The sequence below is a fragment of the Pezoporus flaviventris genome, unplaced genomic scaffold (genome assembly GCF_033815535.1).
Source record: "Pezoporus flaviventris isolate CSIRO_AGI_PZ_B2104156 unplaced genomic scaffold, CSIRO_AGI_Pfla_v1 ptg000036l, whole genome shotgun sequence".
Classification (NCBI taxonomy): Eukaryota; Metazoa; Chordata; class Aves; order Psittaciformes; family Psittacidae; genus Pezoporus; species Pezoporus flaviventris.
This window is the reverse complement of record NW_026892584.1, coordinates 42,210,790-42,229,071: the sequence shown is the minus strand read 5'-3', so window position 1 is coordinate 42,229,071 and position 18,282 is coordinate 42,210,790. Positions and strand designations below refer to the sequence as shown.

The 18,282-nt window shown below is 42.3% G+C and overlaps 1 protein-coding gene across 1 annotated transcript; it reads left to right on the top strand.

The window, feature by feature from the left end:
• Positions 1-276: 276 nt before the first annotated feature.
• Positions 277-13,003, top strand: TMEM179 (transmembrane protein 179). The gene is made up of 4 exons (XM_061464140.1): positions 277-895; positions 4,567-4,704; positions 6,260-6,338; positions 9,112-13,003. The coding sequence occupies exons 1-4, from the start codon at positions 594-596 to the stop codon at positions 9,289-9,291; spliced, it is 699 nt and encodes a 232-aa protein (XP_061320124.1). The 5' UTR covers positions 277-593; the 3' UTR covers positions 9,292-13,003.
• The last annotated feature ends 5,279 nt before the right edge of the window (positions 13,004-18,282 follow it).

The window sequence follows — 18,282 nt, the reverse complement described above, 5'->3', positions numbered from 1 at the left end:
AAAACTTGCTGGGATCCAGCAGCCAGGATGAAGTTTTGTTTCTGGTTTGGGGGGGGGGGGGGGTGTGTGTGCATCTTCCCCCTCCCCCTTTTTTTTTTTTCCTTTTTTTTTAACCACTGCAGTGGGGGGCTGCATGTCACCAACACTGGTGACATCAGTGTCATATGTCATGAGGGGGACACCCCACTGTGGTACCCAGCCCCGCTGGGGAGGCACAGGCTGATTTAACCCCCTGAGCGCCGGGTGTATTAGCGGCCAGATTTTCCCGAAGAAGGGGGGATTCCCCACAACACTCTTTCCTTTCTGCTCCCCGCGCAAGCCCTAAAGCCATCAATAGGGGCAGCTCGGGCAGCGGGGGAGGCAGCAGCTGTATTCGGAGGAGGCAGTGCATTGCACTGCGCATCCTCCCTCCCCACCCCCTACTGCTTCAGGCTTCCTCCCTTCATCCCACTATCCGCCCCCTCCCCCGCATCCCTTCCTCCTGCATCCTTCCCTCCTGCATCCTTCCCTTCTGCATCCCTCCCTCCTGCATCCCTCCTTCCTTCATCCCTCCTTCCTTCCCTCCCTCCGTCTGCCTGCGTAGAGCCGCGGACATGGCGCTCAGCAATTTCCTCTTCGCTCAGTGCATCTGCTACTTCCTCGCCTTCCTCTTCAGCTTCATCGTGGTGGTGCCCCTCTCCGAGAATGGCAACGACTTCCACGGCCGGTGCCTGCTCTTCACCGAGGGCATGTGGCTCAACGCTAACCTGACGGTGGAGAGGCAGCGTTTCACTGTACAAGAGTGGGGGCCCGAGGCTGCCTGCCGCTTCAGCATCTTCACCGGGCTCCTCTCCCTCCTGCTGGCCACAGTGCAGGCCTGGAGGACCCTCTTCTTCCTCTGCAAAGGGCATGAGGAGTAAGTATCCCTGGGGAAGGCAGGGTGTGCCCATCCCTCCTGCAGGCTGGGGCAAGTGGGAGCATCCTGGGTGTGAAGCACTGGGCTTTGCACCATCCAGATCATCCTGCTCCCTGGGAGCTTGGGGTGAGGCAGTGTATTGCCTGTGTCTGTCTGCACGCACACACCATGTACACCCCCACCTGTGCCCAGGGCCCCTTTGGACAATGTTCCCCTACATGGGTTTTGGGTAAGGGGACAGATTCACCGATTTCCTCCCGCTGACCTTTAGCAGTCTCTGGGGGCAGCATCTAGCCAGCAAAACTGTGATGAGCATGGAAGATGTGTGGGGTCGTGGGGTGATGCTGGAGGCTGGGGCTAGCAGATGTCTCCTGACCGTGGTCCCACTACATGTCCCTGTAAAAGGGGCCTTCTCAGGTATGTATTAGGTGTGTGAAAAACCTTGAAACAGGATGGTTTTACATGGGGGGGGGGAGGCAGAAGGGAGAAGTTGTTGGCTCCCCTCTTATTTTTTTCCTGCTTTTCTGGTGGACATGGCAACTATTGCAGAGAACAACCATTGCGTGGTTATGACATGAGAGCAATGTTGAGCAGTGCCTGCAGCAGCCTCAGGGCTGCACTGGCAGCTGGGTACTGTGCTCAGGCAAACCAAGGGGCATCAGATCCCAGCAGGAATAGTGAGAGACTTGGTGGTCCAGGAAGCAGCTTGGGAGCTCTGTGCTTGCCTCTCTGGTGGCCTATCCTGACACCTTAGGTAGAGCCCCTGACACAGGTAACCCAGCCTATGGGTGCTATGGGTCCAGGGCCCTTCAAGCATCCAGCTGCACAAAAACAGGAAGGCAGGAGCACACACTGATGGCTGGCTAGACTAGGAAAGTCATTTCCCCATGGTTTAAGGAAAATTACAAAGACAAATCACTTGTGTCCAGATCTAGCTGTCCTAGAGGTTTCCTGGGTCAGTGGCTCTTACATCTGGGCTTGTACAATACCCTGATGTTGGTAATATCAGGAACTGTGTAGCAGTGTTGTCTCTCTGACTCTTTGTTACGACCCTCAAGCTGCCTAATGACAAAACATGCTGTAAGTATAGACTAGAAACTTATTTCCATATTAAAAATTATCTCACAAGTTCTAAACATAACCATGTACTTCTTAACACATTGAATTCAGCTTCCTCAGGTGACCAGATATCTATAGAGGATTAGTTAAATCCAGATGCTTTTTTTCAGTTTTGTAGTTCAGAACTAGTTCATTTTTGGAAGAAACCAGCAGTAAGAATCTTGTAATAGTGAAAATTGGATCAGATATTTGGCCTACTTCTAGATGTGGCTGTTTATTTCAAAACTGTTCAGAAGGCCCCTGAAAATTGTCCCAGAGACAAAGCAAGTTGGCATGAAATAACCATAGGCATCACAGAATGGTAAAACAAGATGAGAGAGAAGCTGCTGGAAAACAGCATTTTCCTAGCAAGAAAGAAGGTCTGTCTTGTACGGGATCTGCTGCTGTCAAGCAGGACACACACTGTTCTGATTTTAGACAGCCATTTGTTAATGCTTCAAATGGGCACACAGGTCTGTTTAGATGTAGAGATAAATGTGAGCTACTCACCACAAATGAAAATTGCCATTTCTGATTAGTTGAGGTAGTTGAGGATGAATCACAGTGACGTCACTGCTGATCCTATTGAGCAGGACCACTGCTGCTGGGCCAGCCCCAGGGTGGGCTGTCCAGAGGCAGAGTTGGCACCCTATGCATCCTAGCAAGGTGGCCAATCTTCATGTGAATGATTGCTGCTAAAAATCCTTCTTGAAAAGGTCTCAGCACCCCTTGCCTCCAGGACAGACAGAGCTGAATTTCCTTGCAGGAATAGAAAAAGCAAGCGCTAGCTGCCAGTCATGCTCTGGGCCTGGGACTATTTAGCTCAGCTGAAAGGTAGAAGTACAACTCAGATACTTCATTACCAGGAATGCAAAGCAACTTCTACTTTGACTCTAAGCATGTATTGCTATAGGGCATTCATTCAGTCTGGAATGTGTAGCTTGAAATTCTGATCTAAGAAGAAAAATAGATGAGGAAGAGAGCCAGTTTAGCACAGTTCTCTACCAGGATACCCTGGCCTTATGAATCTGTAGCACACAGTGATGTTTACTGATTGCCAAGTACAAATCAAGCCCTGCTTTGGCAGTGGAAGGTCAGATTCTGGACCCTGGCATCTTTTCTGCTGCAGAGTAGGAAGCAGAGGGAGGACTAGGGGTCCTGGGCTTGTGGTGATCCACTGAATAATCCTAGTAACTGTTTTTTTTTTCCAGAGCTCTTACTAATTCTGATGTCAGCTCTGTTTTTATTCAGTGGTCAGCTCAAGTCTTTTCTGACTCTCAGGCCAGCATACCATGCTGAGGTGCACACAGTGGATACAGTCTTAGCAACACTAGGGATGAAACCCAGACTAGGCTACCCCTCTAAAGCCATGTCAAACCAGGAGCATTACCCCACTGGTAACTGTTTCATTTTAAAGAAATTCTCCTTATATGCCTCACCATGTACAACCTATAGAAATTAGGATTGTCTAGCCCAGAACATTCCTAGGATTCAAACACTGACTCAAAAAGTCTCTCAGCTTTTCGTTTAATGAGCCACCATGGAAATTGCTGTTTGTTTTGTTTCATTTTGTTTTGTTTTTCTCTGTAATGAGCAGACTCCTTCTATCCCCAGCATAATGAAAGTGGCACTGGTGGGAAATTCATCATGTTCATCCTTACCACCTAACCTGGATAGGATGACCTCCTCTTGCAGATGCCGGTCTTTCTCCAACCTAGAGTACATGTCCAGTTTTTAGGTAATGGGACTTGCCAAGTGCCACGTAGGGCAGTTGCAAGTAGAGAAGGCTTGGTCAGATGAATGAAAAAAAGGATTAGAAAGTTTTCACTAGCTAGAATTAAGTAGGGGGAAGTTAAACAGTGAGGTTGGAATTGCCTGGCCTTATAGGACCACTGTAAGGATCCTACCACATACCACTTCAAAAATGGCATGTACCTAGAACTAGCCCTGGTTGGGCAGATTTAACAAGGCTGAGGTAAACTGATATTCAGCTGTCAGAAATAACACCAAAGCCAGAGAAGCTCCAGGAGAAGCTGGCTTGCTCTGCAAATTGCCCACAAAACTGAGACTGCTCTCTTATGATGACAGTACCTTGTGTTACGTTGCTTAAAATGATTATAGCTATCAGTAGTGGTTTTTTTACTTTTAATTTCCTTCTCCTAGGCAATTTTTGTCCCAGTTATCATGGGGACATAATTAGTCATGAAATAATTTTAGCTCCACTTAACTGTATAATTTAAGTTAATGACATTTATTTTAAAAATGGTGATTTTCATCATTACAGCTAACAAAAGCCATGCTGTGTATGAACAATTACCACTTACTTTATATATTTAAAGCACCATCCTCTTAAGATGAAAAAAATTATCAAAATCAAAAGCACTTACATATAAACATAATGTGACTCAAAATAATAATCTGTAGTTTTTCAATGTATTAGGTGTTCTTAATTAAACCAGATGTGTTTCAAATGGAAACTGATATCTTTGTGCTCAGGGTAGGCTGCTTAGAGAGACTGCTGATGCTGTGTTTCAGCTGTTTATGAGTTACATTTTTCTTCCTTTTTATTGCAGCTCTTTCTTTTATGCCTTCCTGAATCTGCTGATCAGCGCCTTTGTGGTGTTTATCACATTTATTGCTAGCACTATAGTGAGTGTAGGATTTAACATGTGGTGTGATGCAATTACCGAAAAAGGAAGCATGCCAAATAGGTTAGTATTGAAGAATACATTTTCTCTTTTTTTTTTTCATATATGCACAAATGAACAGTGCTGTTACAAACTGTACTTATTGCATGCAAGGTGAGCAAGGGTGAGAAGGCATGTGTAATATGCAAATCCAAATTTCTTTCATCTGGAACACCCCCCCCCCCCCGAATATATTTATTTATATATTGCCTTTAGTACCCCACAAAAAAGTATGTTTCCATGGAGTTTCACGGTCTCTTTTAGATTCATTATTTTATACGAAAGAAATCCATTAGCTCAAAATGTTTTGTTTCCAAAGGAGAGCTAGATTTGGAAATGCTCTAAGAGTAGGTGGAGTGTGGTCTTGTAAGCAGGGGAGGGGACTTGCAGTCAGGGCTCCTGGCTTGCTGTCCTGGCTTGCTGTCCTGGCTCTACCACCGACACACTGTGTGACAGCAGTCAAGTCACTCATCCTGCTTGTGCCCCAGTGCACTGTCATCCAAAATTTGATGTGAAGATGCTGGCCTCATAAAGGTGCTGTGAATGCCCTGAGAGCCCCAGAACTGAAAGTGCTTTGTAAGTGTCAACAGATTGTTGATACTTCCTTACAGTGCAGAAAATGTGCAGCTCCTAAAATGGTCTGCTGTATCCAATGGTGCTTATGCTCCTTATAGGAAACAAGATAAGTTGAGGTAGGCTTTTTCTATCAAACAAATAACAATAAGAGTGAGGAAAAAGTGACATTTTATGTCATATGATATTAAATAAACATATTACTTAAAGCATACATTTATGTTGCGCATTGCCATATGTTGTAAAATGCCATAGTAAATATTCTGTTTAGGGCTGCAACGATTAATCGAATTATTCGAATATTCGGTTAAAAATTCAATTACAAAAATGTCTAATCAAATATTCGAATAAGAACCCAAGATGACCGACAGCACTGAAAAGGAGAGAGAAGAGGCTGCAGAAATCAACCAAGAGCTAGAAAGACAACCTCAAAGTCCTGGGAAAGTTTTCACACCAGTAAAAGTCCAAGTTATTTGTAAAATCTGTAGGCAGCCTCTATCTTACCATCAGAGTATCGTCTCCTTGCCGGAGCATCCGAAACAAAAACACCCACACAATCCCTTCTTCTGAGGCTTTTCCTGATGAAGTCAAAAGGTAATGGAGGCTCATACGTTTTGTTTCATTGAGGGGTGAAGCAACCAACATGGGGCTATGCCAGATGTGTATATGTGGGAGGCTTGGGCATAGTGGGCAAGGAGGGTTTTAAGAGTACTGTTTTCATAATAATTATTACAATTTCACTTATGGAAAATTGATGTTATAGCTTACATAATTATACATTATTTTTTCATAAAGAAAGTAATTACATGCCTCTTTTAGCCTAGTTTTAGAGAAGACTGGCAAGCAAACTGGTTACTGTTATAACTTAAATATCTTTTGATGGAATATTGCTGTTGTGACAGAAACAGATTTAAGATGTTGCTTTCTTTTGCATTTGGTTTGTCTGTTTGGAATCTCTGAAATAATTTTCTTTTTTTTTTCCCCTCCAAATGCCTTCCTTGGGTAGCTGTGAAGAATTACAGGATATAGATCTTGAACTGAACTTAGAAAACTCTGCTTTCTATGACCAGTTTGCTATTGCGCAGGTAGGTCAGACTGGGTCATAGTTCTTTTCCAGCTCATTTGCCACTTTCTCATTGATCTGGGATTACTGGAGCTGACTTACCATTCCTCTGAAATCAATGAGAATGTTTCCACTGAATTCAGTAAGTGCTGAATCAGGACGATAGTGATGGGCACATTTGCATTCTAAATTCAAAATAGATATTTTTGCTTGTGGATGTGTCAAAACCTGATTCTGCCACTGATCTTGCTACTCATGACAGAAAATTTCTTGTTTCTCCAAAGGATGAGCTCTGCAAAACTTGCGACACTGGTGTCCTGGAGCAATTCACTGCTGTTCAGAATAATGTCTGAGGCTATTAGCTTTGCCTTCCATGAGTTTTTCTGAGATGGTCTGAGCCATATAAATATCAGACCTTTGAAAATAAATATTACTGTCATTTAGATAGGCTGTTTTCCAATGAATCTTTGAGAATTAGACCACTAAAACCTTTCTATTGAATAGGCTAGTCCTAAGTTAACAGTCAAAGTCAGTGAATACTGGGACTTGGGCATTTGTGCATGTGAGCACACACTAGATCTGCAAGGAGGATAGCCCCATCCATGTAGGGCTGCAGCCATACACATGCTTCTTACGTTGTCCCTCATGGGAAGAAGCATTAGGTTGCGTGGGGCACTCCTCAAAGGTAACCATGCCTTTTGGACACAAGCTAGTTTTGTGTCTTCATTGTCAGCACTGGTATGTGTGTACCCAGCTCAGATGTTTCTGCATGGACCGAAATATACTGTCAAAGTAACCTCTTTATATGATGCTAGCCCAAGGCCAAGCTGTATTTTGCAGCAGATTTTGCTACTAGATGCTAATCTACCAGCAAGTGGGAAGGTAGCAGAAGTTGGCCTGTTATGGGTCTATAGATTTGAGTTCATGAGAGCTAAATGTCCGTGTCCACCTTATGATCTCTGGGTGGATGGTTGGTAATCTATATACAAGAAAAGTAATTTCTCTAACAAGAAGCCATGCCTAAAAATTAAAGGTCCATGCAGCTGAAGGACAGTTAGCATATCACAGTGTAGATGGATCAGCCCAAGCCACTGAATGTGACTCCCTACATCAATCCCCGTCCCTCCAAGATGATGCTGGGTAGAGCAGGCTAGCCCCACCCAGGTACAGCCACTAAACTCCACAAACAACCAAATGTGAAGAATCTGGAAGCATAACAGCTCCAGAAAAACACCATTTGGCTTTAAAAGCTGAACCTGGTAATATCAAAGTGAATCTTGATTGTGACTGAAGAAAGGCCGAAGTCAAATTTTGCATCAGTTTTCTGATATCTAGGGTATGGTAATCAGAGTTGGATGAAGAGACAAGAATGGGTTTGCTTCTGTAGGGCAAATAAGATTCTTTGAAATGGTAGAAATAAAAACTCAAGAATAGACTAATGGGCTAAAGCAAACGTTTCCTTATAAGTGCAATAATTTCCTACTGCAGTCTTTACAGTAGGAGTGTCTGTCCCTGTATCTGCCATGTTTCCTCTATTTGGATGCTTCTAGCACATCAGGATGGCTCTGGGATTTTTACTGAATTTGGTTAAATCCAAGTAAGCTCTTTCGTATCAAAGATGCTGAGAAGACCACAGCAGTAGCAGATATCTGAATGTCTATAAGATAATATTTCATGAAGTGGTGCTTAAGATGTGAATGTAAAGCTTCCAATTCTCTCTAGATATAGTTATATGAAGCCAACTTATTATGTTCTTATTTCCAGAGTCTGTAGAATAATTTAAAAGTATTTTTTACAGGTGAACTGAGATAATTGTAAGTATGGGCAGAAATAAGAGAATTTCCAAAGTGTGTAAGATACATAGGAACATAAACTCCCATTAAAAAATAATGTCCTTTGCTTATCTGAATTGACTATCGGAGTACACAGCTGTATTACTGTCTGGAAATGTTTAAATATTTGTATTCTTTTAATTAAACAATCCGTATATCAAAACTGAAATACTGTGACTCAATTAATGCTTCTTTGCTAAAGGCATCATAGAATTAAAATGGAATTTCTACCAGAAAGCCTTACTACAGATGAGCTTCCTCTGGGTCAGGGGTGCCAACATTTATGTGCCTGAACCAATGAAATTGCAATTATCTCTATGAAGTTAAGCAAGAGAGATTAAGTTAGTGGTGGGACTTATTGCAGATCTGAGACTTTAAGCCCAGGTCTGTAATGCCAGTCATAAGTGAGCCACCAGGCATTTGGATTCACTGTAGTGGGTTACTCTTGCTCTCAGAGTTCATACTGAACCAATTACCTCAGAATGCAAAGGTTTTATTTGTAAAATTTTCTCAACGATATTTTGAATATAAATACCTTAACATTAACACTTCTGCAGGGGTAGTGGAAGGCCTGAGGGACTTGGGAAGACAGTTTTGGAAAACACACCTCAAATCATATTGCAATTCTAAAGTAATAAAAGTGAAATAATCCCAAGAATTTTGGGCTGGCCAGAATGCTGGATATGGGAAGTTCAGAGGATGCACCTCATTTATACATCTTTCTTTTTTTCATTATTGTACTTAGCACTTTTTTGTTTCAGTTTTTCTAGTATGTAAGTTTCTTTTTCTTTTAAGCTAGGAATAATTTGTGTGGAGGAACAGTAGGGTCAGGACCTCACTGCGTGTGACTTGGTGTGACTCTATGGAGTTTGGTCCAGCTGAGATTTTGATATTCACCTGTACATTTGACTTTGTTTTTTACAATACAGTACTGAACTCTTTATAATTTCTTTTTTATTCTAGTTTGGTCTCTGGGCTGCCTGGCTGACTTGGCTGGGAATTACCATTCTGGCTTTCCTGAAGGTTTATCACAACTACAGACAGGAGGACCTGCTAGATAGCCTGATTCATGAGAAGGAGCTGTTGCTAGGAAGATCCTCTTCACGATCCTCTTTGCAAGATGAGAAAAGTGGCATGATCTAAAGTGTAAGCAAATTTCCAGGGCAGGATGTAGATTTTAATATTCAGTAGTGTCAGCTGAAGTTGAATCAGGGTATTAAGTGTTGGAGAACTTTTCTTTCCTGAAAAGAGATGTACTTGAGAATCACCCACTTCCTCCATGAGAAACTGTTGGCAGAAATATTCATGTTGTAGTACAGATACTGTAACCTGCTCTTGCCAGCAGAGTTCCTACTGCCTTTTGGGGTGGGGGCCATTTTTGTGGACTGAGCTGGCAATACCAGGCTACAGAGTCCAGGATATTTCTTCAAACTATTCTGAAACAACAGTTGTCACTGTGGCTGTGTGCAGTTCCTCTTCCCTCCCTCTCCTTCCTTTTGCCAGTAAAGCCACCCCTATTCTCACCTTATTTTGCATAATTGCAGCTCTGGTCCAGGTACAGACTCTCACTGTCTCTGCTTTTGCTATATGTATGGATGCAGTGCTGACAAACCTATTGCTCCTGCTCTGATTTTGAGTTCATTTAGAGCATAGAGACCTGTGTTCCAGACTTGATATTTAATACGGGACAATGTTAATGAATTTCATGAAACCACTATCTCCTTACAGTATCTGTCAAAAACTGTATTAGTAGGATGGATGGTGGAGAATTTTTGTGTTTTTTTTTTCTTAGATTTTGGCATGACCAACATTTATTATGACTCCTGAAGTATAGTGTAGCTAGCAATTGCTGAAGCTTGCATACTAAGAAATTAGGCTGAACAGGTAGTATTAATGCTTGTGCATTTATAAATGTAACTTGGTCCCTAACATTGTATACTATTCAGTTTTGAATATTAGAATTTGCTTGTGATATTTATTTCATATGGGGTATGCAAAATCACTATAAACATTTGCATTGTGGGTATCTCTATATATCTATAAATACAGCAAGGAGCTTGAACAGCTGAGTTATTTTATACATAGTGCAGTGTTGAATGGTTTCATTTTCCCACCTCATGGGCAGGAGTTCCAAAGCTGACGAATTTTGTTGTGAAAAAGAGCCATTACTTATACAAAGCTCACTAATGGCTTTGTTGTTGCTTTCAGTTTTGCTTGGCTAGTCCTTCATCAAATAAGGTGGATGGTTGAGATGAGAAGTAGACATGAATTAAAAGTGACTCAGATGAGTGTGGGATTTGCACAGCAGGGAAGTAAAGTTGCACTAGAGCTAGGCAGTTATCCTCTGGTATACATCTCATTGAAGACCCCGATTCAGCAGTTAAGTTAAGCTGAAGAAGATTTTTTGGGAGTACACTGATACTGCCTGTGGAAACTGTGTTTGAGTTGAAACTGAATTTATTGCAACACAGGTACAAACCATGCACAACTGTATTACCTCTTAAGTAAGAAGGAATTAAGTACTGGCTTAAACTTTTGGTTGAAATGGAATTTGAAGTCATAGCAAATCCCTGAATTAGTAAGCATTTTAGGCCATAAAATCTAACATTATATTTAACAGCCAAATTTTTCTTACAGATTTAGGGAAAAAAAATCTCCATAGACTCTAAGCAGGAGCCAGCCCTGTAAACATCACTTAAAGCCCTAACTGGGCATAGCTATCTGTAGAGAGATCTTGTTTTTCAGCATGATTTCTGCCCACATGGGAATGAAATTAGTTTGAAAGCTTTACAGCAGTGGCTTTTGTGTAGTTGTGAATTGTCATCAGAGGAGGAGTTCCTGAAGAGGGAGTCAGAGATCAAGTTAGTTAACACCAATTTAAAATTCAGAGATCAGGACTGCTGTAGTGCCTTTATTTATTCATTTGGTCAAATAAGTGATAGATTGCTGCAGGTACCTAAGCCCTTTGATAAGGCATGACCTTCCCCTTCATACCCTGCAGAAGAGCTTGGGTCCTGAAAGTCAGCCTGTTTTCTGTGTTTCATCAAACATAACTCAAAACATTTGCATAGCTCGAAAGTTGTTTCTCCAACTGTAAAAAACACTACTCTTTCCAGTCTCACTTTGAATTTAAGATTAACCAGTGATGTTTCTTCCCACAAATTACTTCAGCACATACCTTGCTCTTCACATGGAACCATGCTGCTTCTTTGTGTAATATATTTTATGGATGTGTCAAGTCAGGCTTAGGCTGAAGTAACATGTGGGTTGTGACCACCATTCCTGGTCTTGCCTGGAGGTTTGAAGAACCAAGAGGCAGAAGATAGCAAATGTCTCTTCCTCATCCTTGCTCTGAGATACCAGGGCTCAAGCCTTGTCTCTGGTTCTGAGGAGGAAGAAGATGCTACTCCTTAATGAGGTTGTCTGGAGCTCATGGTTTCTTCTACCTCTCTTTTCTCCTGTCTCAGGTTCTTTTCCTCTTTCCCACTTCCATGAGAAGCAGCAAACACTGATTTGGGGGTTTCTAGCTTGCTGACTTTTGTGGTTATCATTTTCACTAATGTTTGTTACCATGACTCTATCTCACTGACACTATCGTCATTGTTATGCAGCTCAAAAGACAAAAGTGGGATCTTCAAAGCACCTGGGGCAGCCAGAATCCCACCTTGAAGTAAAGGTCAATAGGAATGAAATAATTCAGCCTTTGTAAAATCCAGTCAAACACAAGCATGTGTACAGACTCGCCTGTTAACTTTGGCATCAAAGCTTAACCTAATTCATTTACATGGGTGAATTCTTCTAACCCCAGTTGCATTACAGTGCCCATGAATGAAATAATCCTGGCAGTTGAAGTTGGCATGTAAACTGAAAAGAGGCTGAAGATCTTTGAATTCCACATGCAGTTTGATTTATTTTTCACAGCTTCCCTCACTTGACAAGGTAGGGTGAGGCTAGCACCCAGCTTGCAAGGATGAGTGATGCTTAAAAGGCTGTTTTGGAGGGAAGACCCTGTGCAGGTGAGAAGGCAAAGGGTGTATTGAGAAGCTCTCTGGCTAACTCAAAGGGAGGAAGGGTATTGTGCAGTGTCCAGTTATTGGATCCACTTGGGCTTTTTCATTTGTGTTTTGCTTGCTTTCTGCAACCTCTTCTCCTAAAGCTTGAACACTTTGACCAACATGGTGATACCAGGCTGAAAATGTGTTACAATAGCAGTATTATTTATAAACACATGCTTAGATACCTGTGATCATTGCTGTTAGTCATCCATTGCCAACCAGCACAGTGTGTGGCTGCAGTAGGAGTTTCTCTTGAGTCAAATGTTGCATTTCTATGATATTTCAGGGTCGTTTTTAATTTTCCATCTCCCAAAGCAGACCTCTGCGAACACTCTAGCAAGAGTGTTTAAAGAACTAGAACCCTGTGTAGTATTTATGCTTGTGTTTGTTTATTGTTACATGATAAAAGGGGAAAAAACATTGGGTTTGAACATCTTTGAGCTAACAGGAATTCTGTCTGTATCCAGATCCTAAATTTGTGCCTCAGACAACATCCTTTGCGGATGGAAATAGCCCATTTTTATCTCATTGGAATGTTTGCTTTGGAGACCACAAATGTCCTTTTTATTTATGCTTAAGCAATCTGAGAAGTGAGGCAGGTTTTGCCTGGCTGGTTTCCACACCTGACACCGTGAGAAAATGCTAATATAGCTTCATGAGCACTGAAATGGCTTTAGAAATATTTCTGTTTATGGTCCTAATGCCTTAAATTGCATGTTTCTATTTTTGTCCTCTATGAGAATGAGGAAAACTAACCTGAGCTGTACTTTCGTATACATAGACATGTATCTAAAAGTTTTTATTTTTTTTTTGAAATGACAAAATGACAATAATTTATGAAACAACTACATAGAAAACAGCACTTTGATGTATTCCTGACACAGAAGGGAAAAACACAACTGCACTCTCTCAGAAAACATTTGTTTCTAGAAGTTAGACAGCAATTTACTTCATATATAGCAAGTGTTGCTTATTTCAGTGCAGGCATGTTATTGATAGTCTCTTTCCATTCTGTTGTTGGGAAGTGTATTTACATAGCAATGCTTTCTCTTCAGTTTCTTTTTTCCATGCCAAAGAGTACAATTGAACTGCTATTGCAAACACAGATTAACATGAATGTATTCACCTGAGTGCTTCAACTTTTCTACCTCTTGTAGTTACTCTAACTTCTTGAACTGCCAATACTGTCAAAACTGACCACAGTCAAAAGAACTGAATCCCTGTGAGAGTTTAAATCCTATTTTCTTAGATAGGTAAAGGAATTAGGATTGAACACTTATTAGTTTCCTGTCAGATCCTTGTTCCTAAAAAATGGGCATATGCACCCAAGAAGGGTGAATAGCACTTTGATGTGTCATAGAATGCTTCTTTTAAAATTCTTTTTTCTCACCAAAACAAAAAGCCAGCAGCTGTGATTTGTTAGATGTGGAAGGTTGTATGTTACCTGAAATGTTGCATTTCACAGGGGTGACAGAAAGTGATGAGCTACTTGTTAAAATGCCTGTAACTGTCCATCCCCACCTCCTGGCGCTGCAGTAACTGTGAGGCACAGATTTAATCTCCCCCTCTGCCTTGGGAGACCCAAGCCTCTGTCCACACAGCATATGCTGCTACCATGTTGTTATCCTGGATCCCCCTCAAATCCTCCTATTAAAGCTATTCTATTTGGCTTGAAATTCCTGAATAGCAGTGTTTTACCCTGGTGTTTATCAAGGAGATAAAGTACTTGGCAGTAAGAGCCGCACACTGAAATAATTTGAATTATTTGTATATGGTGAAAACCCAATTTGAGAAGTTTTATTCCCCCTTTCCATTTGACGGTGTTGTAAAGTGAGGGTTGAGAGAATCTATCAGAAGGTGGGACTGAAGATTTTTTGTTGCTGAAGATTCATTGTTACTGTCTCAGGTGATTTGTCACACAGGCGGGTGAGCAGTCCTGTGACAAAATTACTCTCTGTTTACTTTTTGTTTTCCCCTTGTTTCCACCAAGATTTGAACAATATGACCCAGTTTGTATGCAGGTTCTGAAGAGTATTCATGAATGTAAGAAAAATTGTAGCTCCTATGTAAAAAAAATAAGAACAAGTGTTGCAGTTTTTCCCTGTTCTCAGCTGGACTCTCTGGAGTATGATGTTAAGCCCTTCCCTTTACATAAGGCAGCCCTGATTCAGATGACATGTTGCTCTAGGAGGCTCCCAAGGCTGGTGCCACCAGACCCTCAAGGAACATGGTAAAGTTAGATGAGCTCTATGTTAAGGCATGGAAACATTTGATAATCATCTCTGATGATATCCCACATAATACATTCCAGAGTTCTTCACCCTCTCACTCCTGCAGCAGAGGGAATTATTATTTTCCCTGTTAACACTGTGAAGTCCAATAGTTTGTCTCTGAGATACAGCATATCTTACTGTAAGACAGAGTCTTGATTGCACCAGTTAACCCGTTCCACTTTCTAGGCTGCTGCAACAGCTTTAACTATCATTGTTAACAGAGTGTTCTACATTTGACTTTAAAAAGTGCTAGCTATCTCCTTATTAAAACACAGTTTGCTGGATTTGAAAGCAGTCCTTTTGCTAAATGAAACCTCTGTGCTGAACAGCATCCTTCCAGGGGAAGGACTATGACATCAGGGTCCACAGCCAGTGCAGACTGATGATATCACAGCAATTCTGGTCAAATACCCTCTGAATAAAACTATTGCTGTCTTTCAGCCCGAGTTACACAATTGTGGTCTGAAGTACTTGGAGGTTTTTTGAAGGTTTATAAACAGAGCAAAACAACAGCAATAAATTCCAACAGTTCCACTGACACCTCCTTCCCCTGTTCCTTCAATTGCCAAAACCATTCCTGCAGCCTTCACAGAGGGTTTTATCACCATCAAGCTGATCAAGCCTTATTTCTCCTATCTCTTTCTTCTGAGGACAAGGATTGCTGAGGGGAGTGGAGAGTGCCATAAATCAGAACAGAAACAGGTAGTGAGAAGAACTGTCAGCACATTTCCTATGAGGGATTTTGGCTTTTAGGCTGTGATATGAGGGACCCAGCATGGCCCTGCCTATTGCTTACTACCTGCTCATACAGCTTCACAAACTGCAAAGCACCTCCCTGAAGCATATGTTGGCCTAAACTCTGCTTCTGGAGAGAGCTACCTGTGTCAGCTGTGCAGATACCTATTGCAAAGGTGCTGGCATTGCCACCAGGTTTGGAGGAACTGCTTTTTAAATCTCTTCTTTCTGTGTTGAGAGATCCATATACCCTATGGCTGGCCATTTGCCTGGTGTAGCTCGTGGCTTGTGTGGGGAAGGAAAAGCTGTTCCCAAATCTCCTAGACTTGCCTCTTTTGAAAGTAGCTATTGAAATCCATTGTTTTAAAGGTTTGGGAGTTTTGTGTGATACCACCTGCAAAGATCTGAAGCAGATCTTCTTTGCTTATGTCAGTACAGCCTCTCTGAAATGTATGTCCTGTGATTTATGTATTCATGAGGTACTGTTTCTTATATCTATGTCAGAAAAGCTTTATATAAAGAGGTCCTTGTGTAATGGATATTTGGGGACAGAACTAATGACTTTTCATGGCTTTTTTTTTTAACTATTGAAAGCAGTAGAGGGGCAGATCCTCTGCTGATTTACATAGCTTAGCTTCGTGAGCCGTGCTGAAGCCACACGAGTCCACACAAGCTGAGGGTATAGACTGGTCTGTTTTGAATATTATCTCTGTTGATTTGTGTGGTCTTTTGCAGTGTAATGACTGCTGATTTGGAGCTTTAATTGCATGCATTTGACAAAAACAGAACTGGAGTGAGTTTACTATTGTTTTGATATAGTCTCAAAAGGGAAGCTTTTTACTAGCATTTTAATATAGCCCTTTGTAAACGCTTGGCAAATAAAAATTCTGAGTCCAATCCTTCTGCTAATGGAGTCACTGAAAAAGTTCCCTTTGGCTTTACTAGGAGCTGGAGTGGGTTCAATATAAGTGATACACTCTTGTGTTACTGAGTCAACGTGTTTTATATATGGATGCTTTTTGCTGGGCAGTACATTGGCTTTTTATGATTTGGTGATACACAAATAAATTATTTGAAAAGTCAATATTTCTGTGCCTTTTTTGAAGGTGAATTTAAATTATTACAATGTGAGATAAAAAATTGTTCTCAAAGTCAGAGGTAGTGTCTTCGTTCATGTATTCATTCCCCAACATCTCTATGCTACAGCTTGTATAGTCAAGGATATGGCCAACCATCCTAAACTGCCTGAGCCCTTTTAGTACCATCTTCCAGCAGTGAACCATAATTCCATATGAGGCAGGGAGAAGATGCTCCCATATCAACATGCAGCTGGGAAGCAGCTTGTTATCAAAGATAAAGAGGGACCAGAGGCTTCATAGAATCATAGAATAGTTAGGGTTGGAAAGGACTATAGATCATCAAGTTCCAACCCCCCTGCCATGGGCAGGGACACCTCCCACTAAACCATATCACGCAAGGCCTCGTCCAGCCTGGTCTTGAACACTGACAGGGATGGAGCATTCACAACCTCCCTGGGCAACCCATTCCAGTGCCTCACCACCCTAACAGGAAAGAATTTCCTCCTTATATCCAATCTAAACTTCCCCTGTTTAAGTTTTAACCCTTTACCCCTTGTCCTGTTACTACAGTGCCTAATGAATTGTCCCTCCTCAACATCCCTATAGGCCCCCTTCAGATACTGGAAGGCTGCTATGTGGTCTCCACGCAGCCTTCTCTTCTCCAGGCTGAGCAGCCCCAACTTCCTCAGCCTGTCTTCATATTGGAGGTGCTCAAGTCCCCTGATCATCCTCGTGGCCCTCCTCTGGACTTGTTCCAACAGTTCCATGTCCTTTTTATGTTGAGGACACCAGAACTGCACACAATACTCCGAGTGAGGTCTCACAAGAGCAGAGTAGAGGGGCAGGATCACCTCCTTCGACCTGCTGGTCACGCTTCTTTTGATGCAGCCCAGGATACGGTTGGCTTTCTGGGCTGCGAGTGCACACTGAAGCTGGCTCATGTTCATTTTCTCATCAAGCAACACCCCCAAGTCCTTCTCCACAGGGCTGCTCTGAATCTCTTCTCTGCCCAACCTGTAGCTGTGCCTGGGATTGCTCCAACCCAGGTGTAGGACCTTGCACTTGGCATGGTTAAACTTCATGAGGTTGGCATCAGCCCACCTCACAAGCGTGTCAAGGTCCCTCTGGATGGCATTCCTTCCCCCCAGCGTATCAACCGAACCACACAGCTTGGTGTCATCGGCAAACTTGCTGAGGGCGCACTCAATCCCACTGTCCATGTCAGTGACAAAGATGTTGAACAAGACCGGTCCCAACACTGATCCCTGAGGGACACCACTCGTTACTGGTCTCCAGCTGGACATTGAGCCATTGACTACAGCTCTTTGTCTGCAGCCATCCATAGCCATTCATGGACAGACTCATATTCTAAATGACAACTGGTTAATTTTCTTCATGTAGCATCAGCCTTTCTCTTCAGAAGTGGGCCTAAGGGTTCCCAATAGCTATCATGGAGCAAAAAATTAGTAAGAACCAAGTTCACACTATTATATTAGTTTCCTGATTTATCCCTTGAGGGCACCTGGTAATACCCTTTTTCTAGTCACATGCTCCCAGCCCTTCTGCTTGATTCAAAGTGGCAAAAAGTAGAAATTACAATTAAAATTGCTGCTATGGGATTCTTCTGCTCCATTAACTTGTTTCCAGACTAGCAGCATTGGAGAGATGAAGGGAGGGAGTGGGAGTAGAAGCAGTCTTTGGGGCTGTCTTTTAACAGTGCTGATGCCGAGCGCTGTGAAAGGTTAACGCAAAAAAATCTATTGTCATCTCACTGTGTCCGTTTCTATCTCCTCTAATCATACGGGTATGGATACGCCTGCTAGTGCAATCAGGTGCTGTTGATGTGGTGAGCCTGCCTAAAGAGGGTGTTGGCAGCTGCCCTCTATTTGTGCTGGAGGAATGTACTGAACACTGTAAAAAACAACATTTAGCCTGTACTATTGTGGCCTGCTGCTTTCTGTTGTGCATTAATTTCATACTCATTGCATAAGG

Excerpts from the sequence above, each read along its gene's own strand:
- TMEM179 (XM_061464140.1), top strand. The coding sequence starts at position 594 with ATGGCGCTCAGCAATTTCCTCTTCGCTCAGTGCATCTGCTACTTCCTC. Across the intron at positions 896-4,566 it reads CTCTGCAAAGGGCATGAGGA|CTCTTTCTTTTATGCCTTCC; the intron begins GTAAGTATCCCT and ends TTTTTATTGCAG. Across the intron at positions 4,705-6,259 it reads AAAGGAAGCATGCCAAATAG|CTGTGAAGAATTACAGGATA; the intron begins GTTAGTATTGAA and ends TTCCTTGGGTAG.